Source organism: Trichinella spiralis (assembly GCF_000181795.1).
Source record: "Trichinella spiralis strain ISS 195 chromosome Unknown Scfld5, whole genome shotgun sequence".
Lineage (NCBI taxonomy): Eukaryota > Metazoa > Nematoda > Enoplea > Trichinellida > Trichinellidae > Trichinella > Trichinella spiralis.
In genome coordinates this window covers 2,222,551-2,239,803 of record NW_003526944.1, presented here as the reverse complement: position 1 = coordinate 2,239,803, position 17,253 = coordinate 2,222,551, and the positions used below count along the sequence as shown (strand labels likewise).

The 17,253-nt window shown below is 34.2% G+C and overlaps 4 protein-coding genes across 4 annotated transcripts; 2 read left to right on the top strand and 2 right to left on the bottom strand.

Annotated features, from left to right (window-relative positions):
• Positions 1–325: 325 nt before the first annotated feature.
• Positions 326–526, bottom strand: Tsp_04157a (activating signal cointegrator 1 complex subunit 3; the record flags this gene model as incomplete). Its single annotated transcript, XM_003374924.1, has 1 exon — positions 326–526. A coding segment is annotated over one exon (201 nt), but the record flags the coding sequence as incomplete, so codon positions are not given.
• A 4,286-nt stretch (positions 527–4,812) lies between these two features.
• Tsp_04156 (putative myosin head) lies at positions 4,813–8,772 on the top strand. Its single transcript, XM_003374923.1, has 19 exons — positions 4,813–4,830; positions 4,910–5,177; positions 5,252–5,417; positions 5,494–5,624; positions 5,692–5,834; positions 5,902–6,015; positions 6,074–6,230; positions 6,299–6,375; positions 6,425–6,603; positions 6,668–6,824; positions 6,888–7,019; positions 7,079–7,214; positions 7,403–7,563; positions 7,619–7,933; positions 8,012–8,191; positions 8,249–8,344; positions 8,406–8,501; positions 8,605–8,661; positions 8,701–8,772. The coding sequence occupies exons 1-19, from the start codon at positions 4,813–4,815 to the stop codon at positions 8,770–8,772; spliced, it is 2,655 nt and encodes an 884-aa protein (XP_003374971.1).
• A 151-nt stretch (positions 8,773–8,923) lies between these two features.
• Tsp_04155 (putative MyTH4 domain protein) lies at positions 8,924–14,886 on the top strand. The gene is made up of 24 exons (XM_003374922.1): positions 8,924–9,103; positions 9,153–9,239; positions 9,308–9,400; positions 9,485–9,702; positions 9,759–9,876; positions 9,938–10,069; positions 10,198–10,356; positions 10,602–11,003; positions 11,072–11,254; positions 11,332–11,472; positions 11,531–11,640; positions 11,704–11,861; positions 11,917–12,107; positions 12,159–12,271; positions 12,331–12,485; positions 12,551–12,648; positions 12,713–12,927; positions 12,996–13,101; positions 13,166–13,280; positions 13,351–13,715; positions 13,782–13,898; positions 13,963–14,046; positions 14,105–14,224; positions 14,791–14,886. The coding sequence occupies exons 1-24, from the start codon at positions 8,924–8,926 to the stop codon at positions 14,884–14,886; spliced, it is 3,756 nt and encodes a 1,251-aa protein (XP_003374970.1).
• Positions 14,887–14,893: 7 nt separating this feature from the next.
• On the bottom strand, positions 14,894–15,893 carry Tsp_04154 (conserved hypothetical protein). Its single transcript, XM_003374921.1, has 3 exons — positions 15,782–15,893; positions 15,201–15,338; positions 14,894–15,138 (listed from the first exon to the last, which is right to left on the bottom strand). Exons 1-3 carry the CDS (start codon positions 15,891–15,893, stop codon positions 14,894–14,896), a joined length of 495 nt encoding a protein of 164 aa, XP_003374969.1.
• Positions 15,894–17,253: the final 1,360 nt, after the last annotated feature.

Genomic DNA, 17,253 nt, shown 5'->3' with positions numbered 1-17,253 from the left:
TTTCCTTTTCGCGTAATTACATCCCACTTTTCAGGAGTTGCAACCAAAATCTGCAATTAAAAAACAACATTATGATAATTAAATAATAAACAAAAAATAATAATCTTCACTTGTGCATTTTCAAGTTCCCTCGCCGTAGGCATAACATCGCCGGTCATCTCTTTCACAGTAACCTTCAAACATCTTAAACGATAATCAAGAGTGCGTACCACTTCCGCAGCCAGTGCTTTCATTGGAGTCAAATAAATAATCTAAATTTCACCAAAAAGAAAAAAACACATAACCAACCAAAAACTGTATAATGTATATCAATTGAATTGCTTGCTTTGAAATTTTTTTGTTTCAAAGTTCCATTTTCAATAAAATCATCCAGTGTACGCAAAATGCACAGTATTGCAACGTTGGTCTTGCCGGCACCTGTCGGGGCGCAAATTAACAAATTCTCTTTTGTCTTGCGAGCTTTTTCAAATACAATCGATTGTATTGGATTTAACTTTTTCACTTGAGAAAAAACTTTCTTAGTTATCTAAATTTGCACCATTTGTACATGTCGCACACACACACACACACACAAACAGAATCAATTCACCTCATCCAAGTTCTCCACAAGTATGCACTCTTCATTGTCAAACGGGCACGGCTCCGTTGTCGGCTGTATAGTGACAATATCATAATTTGGATGATAACGGAATTCAGCTTCACTCAGGCAAATCTGAAAATTGAAAATTTGCATTTCTGCGCAATTTAGAAGAAAAAACATGAAACACAAATAAATATTATTATTATTATATACTTTCGAAAAGCCATTTTGAACAGCTTGTTCCGAATCAAAAACATACGGCATCTCAGGTTTTGGTTTCGCAACAACAGAGTTTTTTTGGTGTATTTTTTGTTCCTCGTTGACTTCCAAAACGTGCCCACTGGAACTATTATTTAATTTAAGGTAAGAATAAAAACGAATGAATGCACACATACACACCCTTTTTCCAATGATTTTGTCACTGGCACCATCTCGTCATGTGTTAAATTGGTAATTTTTTGAAAACGATTAATTTTCTCTTTCAGCTTTTGCATTTCCCGTTGTTCTTGTTTCTGTTTTCCACTGATCACTTGAAAATTTGGACGTAACCGCAATTTCGACTTCTCAATTGAAGCTAAACTACCCCACTACTGTGCAAATAAGTTGGTGGAAAAAAAAGTGAAACACAAAAAATTACAAATATTCTTTCTTTTTATCCTACTTGATTCCAACGTCATCGCTGTGTAATGTTCAACCAGTGCATTGCGATTCTGACAAATCAACGCGATCAAATCAAGATTATTCGATCCAAGCAAATCAAAGAGCTGAAAAATAATTTTCATGAATTTAAATAAAAAAAAGAAAGAAAACAAACCGATGCTTGAATAAAATTTTCATCATTCCTACTGTGCAAAATTTCCATGATCGACTGCAACAGTAGATCCGCATTTTGCGATTGCATTTGGTGGACCATTTCAAGCAATTCAGAATAAACCGATTTCGAAATACTGCTACTTGTGGACGGTTGGGTTTCATTATTATTGTTGGTCGTCGACGACGACGGCTCCAACACTTGGCGAAAATATGGCAACGTTCCGCTATTGGAAACCGATTCACCAGTTGATGCGGGATTTTGAAAATTGTTCTCTTCAAGTTCTGAAAAATCCACCGAGCGCATCAAGTGGAACAAAGTGTCCGGTTCTGGAAAATTCTCTTTCAAAAGTTTCACATCGTCAAAAGCCTTCTTCAAAACCACTTCAGCACAGGGACCGAGGTGGAGAACAATCGCCCTGCGCTGTTTTTCGAGCATCACTTCATTGTTGCCTTCCGAAAATATTTTCATCATCCTCACCATAGCAACGCCGAGCGAATTTCCATCGTTCCACAGTTCGTTATTAACTAAATACAATCAAATATTAACTAAATACAAAATAAACACTTTCAATTAACAATAATTAATGTTGAAAGAATGAAAATTCAAGCTTCAGAAGTACGAGTATCAAAATATTATTCAACATATCAAACTAATCATTTAACACTGGTACATTAGAAAATGCAAAAACAGATGAAAAAAAATTTTTTTTAATCACATTTTGTCTCAATGAAAATCAACATCCCTGATTATCATTATTCAGAATTAAATACAGTATATTTACACGTGCTTGTTTCAATTGAATAAAAACTGTCAAGTATTTGACAAAAGACATTCCCAAAACAAGATTGAAAAAATGAAAATTTGTAAAATTCTTAAATATTTGAAAAACTTTTATTTTTGATGTCGATATGATTTTAATAGAAAGTACAATCAATCAAAAAATTTAAATATTCCATTTCAAGAATGAAACTGACATCAATTTGCTGATACTCGTGCATGAGACAAAAGTTAAAATAATAATAAAAATGAAACTTACTAAGAACATCTTCTAATATGAATTGCAAGCTTTCAAACAATTTTCGGACAATGTGTGTTGAATTAATTAAACAATTTTCCAACAAAAGTTGAAGAAGTGCATCGCAGTGGATACCATTTTCGTAATCCATAATTGGGGCTCTTTTTTTTCCAAAACTAACCTGAACAGAAATTTCAGAACATCATTATTAAATGAATATTTCGATGAAAATAAATACACAATAATAAAATGTAACAAATGCATCAACTGACAGTACCGACAATGACGTGACAGCCAAATCAAAACTGATTTTAACAAACGTTGTAGCGCAAATTTTGATTGAAAACAGACTGATCGTCAATATAGCAATGCCCAGTGGCACGAAGTTTAATCAATTGAAAATTCAACAAAACTACATTCGCGTGTAAATTTATTTATCAATTTATGCAAAGTGAAAAAAAATCTTACTTGAATAAAAAACGAACAGTAAGAATTATCTCCAAATTCTTACTGTAGCATAGCAAAAATAAAGGTAGAAGAAATTAAATTGCCATAAAGGAATTACAAGTTTTTTGAAATGCATATCAAATTTTCAAAACAAAAAATAGCAAAATTACTAAAGAAATAAAAACAAATATAATTTATATCAAAAATTAGCAGAATAAAATTGTTTGATGAAATACTTTTAAATGATTGCAATTTGTTTAATTTTATTTTTAATCATACAAATCTAAATTAAGAAACAAATAAAATTAATACGTATCATGTTTGAATAAGAAACATTCCCGTTACAAAAAGCTGCAATGCAAACTGAATATATAAATAAATTTTAGTTTTTCTTTTTTCAAAAAATAATATAAAAAACAAAAAGAATTGAACAACATCCGCCTTGAATAAAAAGCAACTGATTTGCAACAAAACAAAAATAGCAACAGTGATGATGAATGTTGTTCACTTGATGTTGTGATTTTCTTTCTTTGTGCAGATTTTTTTTGAGAAAAAAATTACAATTAAGTTTTGAAAGTTGCCTTGGTGTTAGTTAAAAACTGGCTCATTGAATTGAAAAAGCCGGTCAGCTAAATTTAAACTGCTTGCGCTTCATTAGCAACAAGCCGTGTCCAGTTAGCTGTTAGATGTTTGCTTCCAGTTTCGACGATTGAATTTCAGTCTGACTGTAAGAAGAAGAAGAAATTTCAAAAATGCTAAACGCGAATCAACCGTGAGAATTTGCAATATATATATATTTTTTTTTCCACATCCTGTTTGTTTATTTATCAAAAATTTGTTGTCTTCATTTTGTCGGTAAGTGAGCAAATTTTGATCGATTCAATATTCTACAAATTATTATTAAAAATAACCAATTGGAAATTACCCACGACGAGACAAGTGAACTTCTGCACTGACCTTCGGTACCAATCTTTGAATTGTATGAAAATTGAGCATCCCGAATAGAATTCAGTTAATTCATTTCAGTAGAAAGAACAACAACAGTATATTTCGTAAAAATTTATCAAATTTGAAAAATAATTTTTTACAAATCAATTATTTCTACAGTCGAATAAAATGTGTCACTGAGAGAGAAGATTGACTTTTCAAATCGAGAAAATATTTTTCAATTTCACATTACACAATGACAGTATATTTCGAAGTATTCAAAGAAAAGAAAAAAAATTCGTTTTTTTTTAAATTTGAAAAATCAAAACAGACAGTTCATCGTTCTTGACCGAATGTGAAAGGATAAGACAACACAATTGAAGAGAAGAAATTAAAAAAAAACAAAAATTTATTAAATAACCTTGAAAAATATACACGTGCTTGTGAATAGAGTTTGATGCTTATCAAATATTTCCAATTTTTATTTAATATGTATTGAAGTGAAAAAGAATAAATTTATAAATTAATTATTTATTCATGAATATTGCCTTGACCTGAGAAGAGCAACAACATCAACATCAACAACAACAACAACAAGATCAGTAATGGTATATGATACCCGAACAGTAAACCACCAACGTGTGTCTTCTTGGGGCTAGAAAAAGTCAAGCAATGCACTGTATGCTGCACGCATAATTCCCCCGGTAAAGGTCAATTGTGGAAACGAAGCAGTGCAATAATTTGTCGTTTCTCGACTTTTAGTCAAACTGGTCCAATCGTGTCTTTTAACTTCTACACTACAGAGCGAAAAGCTGTTTTATAGAACAAATTCAACAAACATGTTCATCCTCTTTTAAACATTTCATATTTCACTTCTTCTTCTTCTTCATAAATTTCATTCAATAAAATAATTATCACAATACATATATATACATATCTATTAGGTTATTGAATGTTTTCGTCACTTTTCAATTGTCTGACGTCAATGATTTATAGGAAAATAGAAAATACAGAAGAAACAAACAAGTCATGGTCCATTTTGAAAAGGTAAAACCCAAATTCGAGGAAAGAAAAGCACCAGAAAAATTAGATGAAATTCCAGAAATTATCATATTCATATTTTCAGGGTGATTATGTTTGGATACCGTTTTTTTCAAATCAAACTGGCTTCAGTTGTCCAATTGGTGCCCGTATTGTCGACATTGACAATGGCAGAGTTTTCTTACGCGACGACGACGGAAATGAGACCTGGCTTGAAGGGAGCGTCTCCATGCCAATTATGCATCCGTCGTCTGTTCAAGGGGTCGAAGATATGATCGAACTAACCGATTTTCACGACGCGTCCGTTTTGCGCAATCTTCAAATTCGATACAAGCAAAAATTGATCTATGCAAGTTTATCCGAATATTATAATTATTTGTAATTTTATACAAATTTGCCCATTGATCACAACTGAACTGATTTTCAGACTTATACCGGTTCAATTCTGATAGCCATCAATCCGTATCAACAGCTGCCAATCTATTCGGCCGAAATGTTGGAAATGTACAGAGGCAAAAGAATCGGCGAATTGGCACCCCACGTATTCGCCGTAGCCGAAAATGCCTACATGCAAATGATGAACGACAATCAAAGTTATTGCATAATAATCAGGTTGGATTTCATTTTTCAAAATTAATTCACTTATTCATTTGAAAATTAAAAATTCAGCGGAGAATCTGGAGCTGGAAAAACCGAAACAGCTAAACTAGTGTTGCAACATCTAGCCGTTGTCTCGAGTCGATGCGATCGACATTCGTGGATTGAACAACAAATTCTCGAAGCAAATCCAATTTTAGAAGGTAGGTAGAATATTTTAAGAAATTTATTTTTAAACCAAAAATAAATTTGATATTCAAATTTTTCAAGCTTTTGGAAATGCAAAAACCGTACGAAATGACAATTCATCGAGATTCGGCCGTTACATAGACATGCTTTACAACGGTCACGGAATGATCGAAAGTGCTCGCATTGAACAATATTTATTGGAAAAAAGCAGACTAGTTTCACAGGTAAATAAATAATTTTAACAAAGAGAAATACTTTTTTTTCAACTTAAAAATTTTCCCTTTTTTGCAGTCAAAAAATGAAAGAAATTTCCATATTTTTTATTGCATGCTGGCTGGTATGAATAGCCAAGAGAAGGCGATGTTCGAATTGGAAGATTCGTCAACATATTTTTATCTATCTCAGGTTATTTAATGGAAATTTATAACTGATTTGGATTTGATTTTTTATGCATCTATTTTAGGGAAAAAATTTTCAAATCGAAGGTCGAGAAGATGAATCGATCATTTTTCGAGATGTCCGCGCTGCGATGAAAGTGCTATTCTTTTCTGATATAGAAATTACGTCCATTTTCAAATTGCTCGCGGCCATACTTCACATTGGAAATATACGTTACACTGGTATGAGCAAATTTCGAGAAAAAAAATTAAATAAGCAAAACTTGAAACTGAACTGAATCAGATTTCAGCCACACTCATCAATAATCTCGAAGCGACAGAAATTACTACTGCTGCATCGGTGCTCAAAGTGGCAAAACTATTGCAGGTAAATATCTATTTGCAAAAATTGTACTGATTATAAAAAAATTATTCAGGTTGATCAAATGAAATTGATAAATGCATTGACTACAAGGACAATATCCTTAAAAGAGGAAACTGTTGTTAGTAGTATGACAGCAGAACAAAGCCTCGACGTCAGAGATGCTTTGGCGAAAGCAATTTATGGCCGTCTGTTCACGTGGATTGTTGATAAAATTAATTTTGTCATCAAAAAGTATATGCACATATTTCTTTGTTATTTCTTCAAACCATGAATATTTTTCAAAAAAAAAATTCAGAGTTCGAGAAGAGAATGGTCAGCAAAATTCTATTGGAATTCTCGATATATACGGTTTTGAACAATTCCAACGAAATAGTTTTGAACAATTTTGCATCAACTATGCCAACGAATCATTGCAACAATTTTTCATCCGACATTCTTTCAAATTAGAACAAGTAATTTCATATGATAAATTATATAAAATTTGTTTGTTTAAAAAACGATGCAAACAAACACAGGAAGAATATGCCAGAGAGCAGATCAAATGGACAACGTTGGAATATATTGACAATCAGCCAATATTGGATTTGATTGCGTACCGGTCAATAAACCTCTTTGGATTGCTAGATGAAGAAAGCAGAATACCAAAAGTAAAATACACTTCTGTTTGTAGTAGGTAAAATTTGTATCATATTTAAATATTTCACAGGGAACAGATCAGAGTTTTCTTACAAAAGCTCACCAAGCTTTCGGACGCAATCGCAACTACATCAAACCAAAGTCAGATTTAAATCCATCGTTCGGAGTGGTACATTATGCGGGATCTGTTATGTACCACAATAAAGGTAGAATAATTTTTCCCATTTTTAACTTACAATTTTGAACGGTGACAATTTCAAGGATTCGTTGAGAAAAATCGTGATGCGTTGAGCAAGGAGCTGTTGATGTTGCTTCAAGAAAGCAATTTTCCTTTCGTTGCACATTTATTTTCAAAGGAATTCCAAGTAAAATATTTGAATTTTCATCCAATAAGCAACTGCATTCAGTATCGTTCAGGATGATAATGCTAGACAGTTGAAAGTTACAACAAGTTTCAAATTCAGAAAATCTTTGGAAACTTTAATGGCTCAAATTGATCGTCGAAAGCCCTACTTTATTCGTTGTATAAAGCCGAACGACATGAAAAAGCCAATGGTAAAGCTTGTTACCATTCAAGCACAAATTTCACAGACTGCTATTTTTTTCATAGTTGTTCGATCGAGAACTTTGTTATGATCAATTGAAATATTTGGGATTGATGGATACAATTCAAATTCGCAAATCAGGCTATCCAATTCGGTACAAATTTCAAGACTTCGCCGCAAGATACAAAACTCTTCTACCATCACTGAGTAAACGAAACTTTTGCAATTTTGCGTTGATGTTCACTGAAAACCAACATCTCATCTCACATTCAGATTCCAAAAATGCTAAAAACAACCAATGGGTATGCGAGAGAATTTGTTTCAACGCTTTTGGACCACCGGGCGAGTATCAAATTGGAACCAGTCGTGTATTTTTAAAGGTAAAATTTTCCATCTCTTCTTTTTGAAAAAGTAAAATATTCACAAAACAATCACTTTATCACTTTTCACTTATTCAGGATTCACAATTGCTGTTTCTGGAACAAAGACGAGATGAAATGTTGCACATCCGAGCAACGTTAATTCAAAAAACTATACGTGGCTGGTTGATGCGCAGCAAATACCAACGCACTCGACAAGCTTGTATTATGATACAAAAGCACTGGAGACGTTATCAACAAGAAACACGTTACAGAAAAGTGAGCTTGTGAACATTTCAAAGTATAAATTCCACACATCTTTTGTCAATTTTGTAGATTGTTCGTGGTTTGTCACGGCTCCAAGCGTTAGTCCGTGCCAAAAAATTAACAATGGAATATCAAAAGCTAAAGATCTTGATCACTAGTTTTCAGGTAGAATGAGAAATTTTTGTGACAAAATATGTAAAGCAATATAATAATGCTTTTGATTCAGGCTCTGTGTCGAGGCATGTTGATGAGAACGAAATTGAGACATAGTATTGCCACTGGTCAACCGAAAATCTATCTGTCAGAAATGGCATTAGAATCGGTTTATGAAAGAGATGAATTAATTCATGAGAACACAAATGATTCCAAAATGGTCCGAAAAAGCAATATTTATACTTAAAACTAATTGTAATTTTCTTTTATAGATTGATGAATTTTTCGATTTTCTACTGGCTGACGTGGATCCAATCACGGACTATAAAGTGATTATTATTTTTATAATAGCTGAGTACTTTCTAAAGAGATGGTCTAATTCGGGAACACACGTTTCCCTATTGGTCGTTGGCAGCGTTATCTCATTGGTCATTGACTGATTGAGTTCGACATTCGTAGTAGTTACTACAAATAAAACCAATCAGACAACGGCATAACCGTCCAATAAGAGCATGCTGTCAACAACCAATAAGAAATAGCGTTCGCGAGTTAGAATGATACTTTTTCAAATTGCACATCAGCATGATATAAATGGAAACTTTTCAGCACGGCATTCAAGCAAAAGGAAAACTATCTTCAGTTGAAGATGTATCGCAGTATCAATTCACAAAATTTGCCGCCGCGTATTTTGTGGGAAATGCCACACCCAATTTTACGAAAACAATTTTGCGTACACCTTTGCTCAATCATACAAATCCCGCAAATCGAATTGTAACTTATTCTTTATTAATACAGTTATGTATTTAATGATTTGTTTAAGGCTGCCGTGGGAATTTGGATAACAATATTACGTTTTATGGGTGACCTGAGTCGTCAACGAAAAATGACAACTCACTTGAATGGCTTCGTAATGATGATAAATTTTTCTGCGAAATTGAATGAAGAAAATATACAGTGAAAAAACACTTTGTTTAGAATTGTCCGTCCGTTATGACACAACTATTCTCAACATTGGCGCGTGGAATGCACAGGAAAGATCGGAGTCAACAAGCGGATGAATCAATTTTAGTATAAAAATTATTCTTATTTTTTCAATACATAATTTTTCACTGTTGCTTGTAAAAATCAACAATTAAAAATACTCAAATGCAGGATTATTCACCAGCTGGACTTGTCGGAGAAAATGTAAGATACAAAATGACAGGTTGGTCGCCACAAAGGAAAGCAAAATCGTCAACAGTGGAACCTATGTTCAAAGATTTGGAATCTCAGGCGGATGACTATGAAAATATGCTCGAAAAAGCAACAGCAAATCCACTGGATCAACTGCATTTTATAATTGGTCATGGTATATTACGTCCTGAACTGAGGTACTGCTTTCTTGTTTATTAATTAAAACTCAACAGATTTTTTTTTGAAAAATTAGGGATGAAATTTTATGCCAAATTTGCAAACAACTGTCCAACAATCCAAACTCGCAGTCGACATTGCGCGGTTGGATTCTTTTGTCATTGTGTGTTAGCTGTTTCCCGCCATCTTCGAAAGTAATTAAAAATCAAATAATAATAATAATAATAATAACGCATAAAAATTGCCCAATTGCAGTTCATCAAGTACCTGCGCTGCTTCATCAGACATCAAGCCCCGAAAGAGTACATTGTCTATTGCGAACAAAGATTGAACCGCACGTTGGAAAACGGAGCCAGAACTCAACCACCTTCACATTACGAAGTTCAAGTAAGTTCTTTCATAATAAACAAACGAAAGTAATATTCTACCTTGACGCGATATGAAAAATTGAAAACAAAATAAATGTAAAAAAAAACTTTACATACCTCCTATATTACTGCAGATTTGTATTGTAGTCGAAAACGCTGTCGAAATGGTCTTTGACACATAGACTAACAGCAAAACAGGTTTCACAACCATTCCGCACGAGCGTATTCGAAATTTTGACGACTGAGTTAAAGAAATACAGTAAATCTTCAAAAATGCATGCAAGTTTGTTAAAAAAAGTAGTTCACGTAAAAGTTATGGCGCGAATTTTTTGAAATTGAAAAGAATACGTAAAATGAATAAAAAAATATGCGCACATTTAAAGAATAAAATTTGAAATGATTTTTATTCATTAAAAGATTTTTCAATGCAAGTTTTTCAAGTATTTACTTTTTAAAGAAAACAAAAAATAATCAAAACATTAAAAAATTTTATTAAATTTTCTAATGCAATGTTTGTTTCCATTATATTTTTGAAATACTTGAAATTGAAGGCTACTAAACAACGGAAACCGCTCGTTTTCCCGGTCACATTCATGAACGGCACTACTCAGACGTTAGTCGGTGATTCAGCGACCAACGCCCATGAACTGTGCGAAGCGTTGGCCAAATCGATCAACTTGAGGGACAAATTCGGCTTTTCGTTGTACATAGCTTTGCAAGACAAAGTCTGCAGCCTGGGAAGCACAGATGAGCACGTTCTGGATGCTATAAGTCAGTGCGAACAATATGCCAAAGAAATTGGCGCCAAAGAGCAGGCAGTGCAGTGGAGACTGTTTTTCCGCAAAGAAATATTCACACCATGGCACAATCCTGCCGAAGATCCTGTGGCCACCGATTTGATCTATCAGCAAGTGACTAGAGGAGTGAAATTTGGCGAATATCGATGCAACAGGGTGAGTATACAAGTTGAACGATAAAATTGTAATTTTAACTGATTGATTGGTTGTTGTTTTGGTTTTAGGATGAAGATTTAGCTCAGTTGATCGCTTATCAGTATTTTATCGACTACGGCTTTCACTTCCAAGCCGAACAATTGAAGAGTGTTATTCAAAATTACATTCCTGATCATGTTCTGGACGGTGTTGAAAATATGAAGCACGCCATCGAGCGTTGGGTTCAAATTGTACTTCACGCTAGTCGAAAAGTAAAACTTAAACTTCATTTTCATTTTTTACAGTATATGTTTTTTGTTTGTGTAAAATTTATCAATTACATTTTCAGTGTCTTCCTCTGGAAGAAAAGACATCTTCTCAGCATGTTCAAGAAAACGTTGTTGCTTATTGTCGTTTGAAATGGCCGTTGTTGTTTTCGCGATTTTACGAAGCGTACAAATTTGCCGGTCCAAAATTGCCCAAAAATGAAGTTTGTTTCAATAGTTTAATAATTATAATTTTCCAATCTAATTCTTTGTATTTATCAGGTAATTGTTGCTGTTAATTGGACTGGCATTTATGTTGTCGATGATCAAGATCAAGTGTTACTTGAGATTGGATTTATCGAAATGGCCAACGCTACTTGCACCCATTCAAAGTATGAACATATCATTTTGAATGTGTTTTTTGATCAGTGTGAAAATATTGAATTATTTTTCAGAAATAAAATGCCAACCGTAACTATTGAAACAATTCAAACCGACGAATATTCATTCCAGGCACCAAATGCCGAAGATATTGTAAATTTGGTTTGCTACTTTTTGCATGGCCTGCGAATGCGAAGTCGATTTGTTATCGCTTTAACAGATACTACTGCTGGTATATTTTTGCATATATTTTATTTTGAGGTTATTTTTTTATTTTGAAAATGCAGATCAGTCTGGTCAGTGGTTGAAAATGCGCAAAGGAGATTTGATCAAGTTGGACAGCTCTGTCAACGGCGAAATGTTAATCAGAAACAGATCAGCACAAGGTGAACACACGTTGACCGGTGAAGTTGGCCACGTGGAATGCGAATCAGTTTACATTTTGCCCACCCTGAGCAAACCATCACAAGAAATTTTGGTAATTAATTAATTAATTGATTAATTAATTTCTATTTAATTTTTAATTTAGGAGGAATTTGTCCAATGCAGAGAAGTTGGTGGTGTGAGTAGCCGAGCATTGGTCAACCGTTACAGAGCCGACGGACCTCACACGTTGGAAAGTTTCAGTGCTGAGCATTTCAGGTGATTAGGAAAAAAATGAAAAATAAATTTTAATAATTATTTGCATAATTTCTCCTCAGAGCTCCGCTGGCAATAGTGACGGTGAACACACTGCCCAGGCAGAGAATTACGGAAGAATTGTGGCGCCACAGTTATGAACCGCTCACTCAACCTCTGCTGAAAAAAGTCCAAACTGTCGAAGATGCCTGCCAGTCGGCTTTGGCTACTTACGAAGGTAGGCAACTTGGAAAAATTGTAATTTGATCAAAGTGGCAGTTTGAAAATTTTTTCAATTTGCAGCAATAGTCGCTTACATGGGCGACTCGGCCCAAAGGCATCGTCAACGCTTTTCCACGCTTGAACAGACCGATTTGATTTTTTCGGCCCCGTTGAAACAGGTGCAATTATGCAAATTTAAACAAATGTGTACTTTTACGAAAAGAAATTAAGCAAATTTTTCAGGCATTGTTGAGGGACGAAATTTATTGCCAAATAATCAAACAATTGACCGGCAATCCTGGCCGGATGTCGGTGGAAAAAGGCTGGGAATTGATGTGGCTCTGCGTTGGGCTGTTTCCACCATCTCAGACGTTGCACAAAGAGGTGGCGTTGTTTCTTCGCAGTCAGCATCATCCAGTTGCGGCGGACTGTTTCAATCGATTGCAACGAATCAAAAGGTGAATAAACCCGAAAAAAATTTATTAAATCAATAATCATTGATTGGAATCTGTGGAATTATTTGCAGAGTTGGTTCGAGAAAATATCCGCCTCATGTTGTGGAAGTTGAAGCTATACAGCGCAAAACGACCCAGATATTTCACAAATTTTATTTTCCAAATGATACATACGAAGTGAGATGAATTTCGTTGAATTGGAATAAGAAAATTAATTACAGTAGTACAATTTGAATTGCAGAATATTGAAGTCGACTCTTGCAACAAAGCGAAAGATTTGTCCGTCCGTATTGCTAAACATATCCAACTGAAAAGTGTCAAAGGTTTCGCATTTTTTGTCAAAATTCAAGATAAAAGTAAAAAAAGTTTTGTTCATTTTGATGCATGCAAATTTTTGTCCATTGATCACAATTGTGATTGGTTCAGTTTTGTCACTGCCCGAGAATGAATTTTTCTTCGACTTTATACGTCATCTCAGTGAACTGACCAGTAAAACCAAATCTGGTCAAAATGGCCGCAACTTGAATTATCAAGTCTATTTCATGAAGAAACTCTGGGTGGATACTGTTCCTGGTCAAGATCGTCAAGCGGATATTGTATTCCACTATTCCCAAGAGTTGCCCAAATATATCCGAGGCTATCATCAATGCACCAGGGACGAGGCGGCCGAATTGGCCGCTTTGATCTATCGTTCCAGGTATGGCGACAACGCGTCGAATCTTTCCAGCTCGTTGGCCGATCTACTGCCGAAAGTATTTTTGAAAATGGCTTCATCTGTCGATTGGAAACGGGTAGATTTGAAAAATTTACAACAATTTTCATTTAATTATTCATAAAATTTAATCGATTGATTTCAGCATATTCTTTCCTATTATCACAAGGGAAGTTTCATGAGTCGCGAAGAAGCGAAAGTGCAATTTTTGAAAGTAATTTACAAATGGCCTACATTCGGTTCTGCATTTTTCGAAGTTAAAGTAATAACAACAAGGATGATGATTTTTTTTTCTGCTCACATTATACTGCGATTTTTTTTCACAGCAAACCGGCGATAATAAAATTCCCGAGAAGCTGATCATTGCGATCAACAAAAATGGAATTATTCTCATTGAACCGGAAAGAAAAGTGAATTATGCAAATTTTTTCTTCCATTGCAATCGAGTGTTGTTTTTCTTTTTCGCAGGATATCATCGCTTCGTACTCGTTTCCAGAAATCAGCAACTGGAACAGTGGAAACACATACTTCCACTTGACAATTGGTAACGTTGTAAATGGAAGTCGTCTGCTTTGTGAAACATCAATGGTATAAATTTAAATTTATAAATATTTTATTTATTTATTTATACTTGTTTTTGTCTATAATTTAGGGATACAAAATGGATGATCTGTTAACTTCTTACATTAGTTATTTTTTGAACGAAGCCAACTAACTGAATGAAATAAAAATGGTGAAGTATCCTGGTGGCATTTTTACTTTGAGCATTATGAAATTTAATTTTTCAAAATTCTGTCTGTCGTTGTTTATTTTTATTAATTTTTTTTTCTGTTTTCGTAATTCATCCAGAACATTCTTCTTTCTTTCTTTTTGTTTTTTTTTTGATTTGTTATTTGAACAGTAAAATCTATTCCAACAGCAGCTAGCAGAATGTAGTTCCGTTGTTCAAATCGACCAGAGCAATCTCGTCGATGGCCAAATAAGAATATTCATTGCGCAATTTTTTAGCTTTAAATTCAAGCTAAAATTTCAAACTATTATGTCACTACAGTAAACATATTTTTTTGTTGTTGTTGTTGTCATACTGTATTGTAATTTCCTGGATTTAGTATCGGTGTGACGCATTTCCATTTTTCCAGTTTTTCAATATTAAGCACCGGCGATTCGAAAACAACCTGCTTGCCGTCGTCACTGAACGCCTCGACCGACAGGCGACTTTCGTAATCTGGCGCGTTGTAGCAGAACCGTAGGCGTGCTTTAGTCGGTATTTGAAATGCATGCGACTGCAACATGATCACATTTCCAGGACCGTTCACATAACCGTAAGGTCCGGCTAAACAAGAAGCAAATTGCAAACGATATTACACCAAAACAAAAAAAATATGATAAAACGGTGCTGTTACAGTAAGCTGCATTGATTCCTGTATGTCGATTTCCTGATTTTCCTGAAGTCACTTTGACATTGCGTAGCAAATAATTCGCACAAGGCTGAGATCCGGATTCTGAACGATGAAAATCATGTTGAAAACAAACTTTTCAAAACAGATAAAAAAACACTGCTAACCATCTTCATTAAACGAACATTGCAATTGTTCACAAGCGTGTTCAAAGCGTTCTTGATCAAATGATGTTCTAATGAGAAGTTTTTCTGGTTGAATTGTTCGCGGTTTGCTAGTTGGCCTTTTGAAAGTTCGAATCGTTTCTGAAATGGAACATCATCATCAATAACTGTAATTTCAATTTATCATCTTTTCAACTTCGATTGCAGATTGAAGCGTAGTAAGTTATATCGTCAATAATGACAACTCCGGCAAGACGTCGACGCGATCTGATTATGAAATTTGATGCCACAAATACGATCTGACGGTCGTTCAATAGTGAGTAAAAATGAAGGGAAAAAAAGCGAATAAATAATTTACTTCAAACGGGCGCATATACGAATATTGCACTGGAACACTGATCAAGCTGCCACCTTCTCGACGTTCAAAGTCAAAGCATTTGTGAAAATACGTTCCAGCATTAGGAGATCTTGTACATATCTTAAGTAGTACTCGAGGTGAAGACCAAAACCTGTGTAGAAATTTATTGAAACGCGTTGAATTTTGTTCAAAATATAAAATTCACAAAATAAAAAATTTCACCAACCGAAAAGACAGTGTACCTGGAGAAGTTTGACAAAGGATGACATTGCTGACCAGCATTGCTTGACGATTTGCTGGCTGCGGTTGAGTTGTGCGTAGAATGGCAAATTTGCCATCTGAAATATGAAATTAATATTTAAAACAGATTTGCAAAACGCTTTACAGTTTACTATTACCGTTTCCACCAGGCAAAACTGTTGATCGCATTAAAACACGAAATTTTCGCATGTCCGGTTGACCACTTCCAACAGCCCACTTGAAATCGTCATCATTAGTAAGGCTAAATTTGAATTTACAAACCAATATGACAATTGCAACGAGAAAATTTCATGAGATCACTATTGTCAAACATTTTATTAAATACAACTATCATTTCAATGTTTTCATTTAAACAAAATTCCAATTTCTTAATTTCGGTTTCTACTTCAATGAAAATAAATACTGTATTTTTTGAACTTACGTGAATTTATGTATTACTGTACATATTTAAGTTTTCTCCAAGTTATTTCTTTTGTAAAAATGATAATTATTTAATAAATGCAAGCAATCAAAGTGATCAGTTCTAGTTGGTCTTGTAAAATTTGTCCACTCCTCCACCTAATTGTGGAACGTTTTTGATACAAATGGCACAAAATTGCATAACTTACTCGTTGCGCCAGAGGCAGGATGAATTGAAATTAGCGCAGTTCAAATCCGAACTTTTATTAACAGCATCATTTGAACCTTGAAAGAAACGATTTTACAAAAAAGAAACAAATCCATGTAAATGAGATGTAGAAAGTGAACAACAAAAACTTACGGTGAGTGGGGATGAAAAAATCCGATTTGAACGTGCCACCGAATAGACCTTAATTGAATCGTTTGAAAATGAATCTTAATATGCAAAGTTAATTTGAATAATTACTTTCCAAAGAGTTGTAAAGTGATGTTGGTCCTTTCGGTGGTACAGTTTCAACGCAACATGTTAAAAAGCCTTAAATGAGTAGTTGAACTGATTCGAGAGAATAAAATAAAAGAAGAAGCTCGAATGCAATTTACCCATTGCATGTAGGAAAAATGGGAGAATTTTGAAAAATGACATAACGCAGCGTGAATATTCTGCTGAACTACATGCCAAGTAAACAGTTTTTGACAAAAGCGATAATTTGCTTCTGACCAGAGCGACCAGTCTTGGAACTGATTTGATAGAAAGTCATTTGCAAATTTCGCCAAAGGCGAATCCAATTCACCGGCAAATTTCAGCCAACAACTTCACCAAAAGGCCAATTCAGCCAAGCTAAACAATAATGAAAGTTGTTTCGGTTCAAAGCATCCCAAGCAGAACATTAATCCTATTGTCGAGAATAGGTACTGAAATTGTCGTCATTTGAAAAGAGAAGAACATGAAAAGACAACTTATACTTTTCAATTTTCCTTACCAGCCTTGTTGAATCGTTCAACTGATTAGACAACTCTACTGGTTTAATTAATTACACA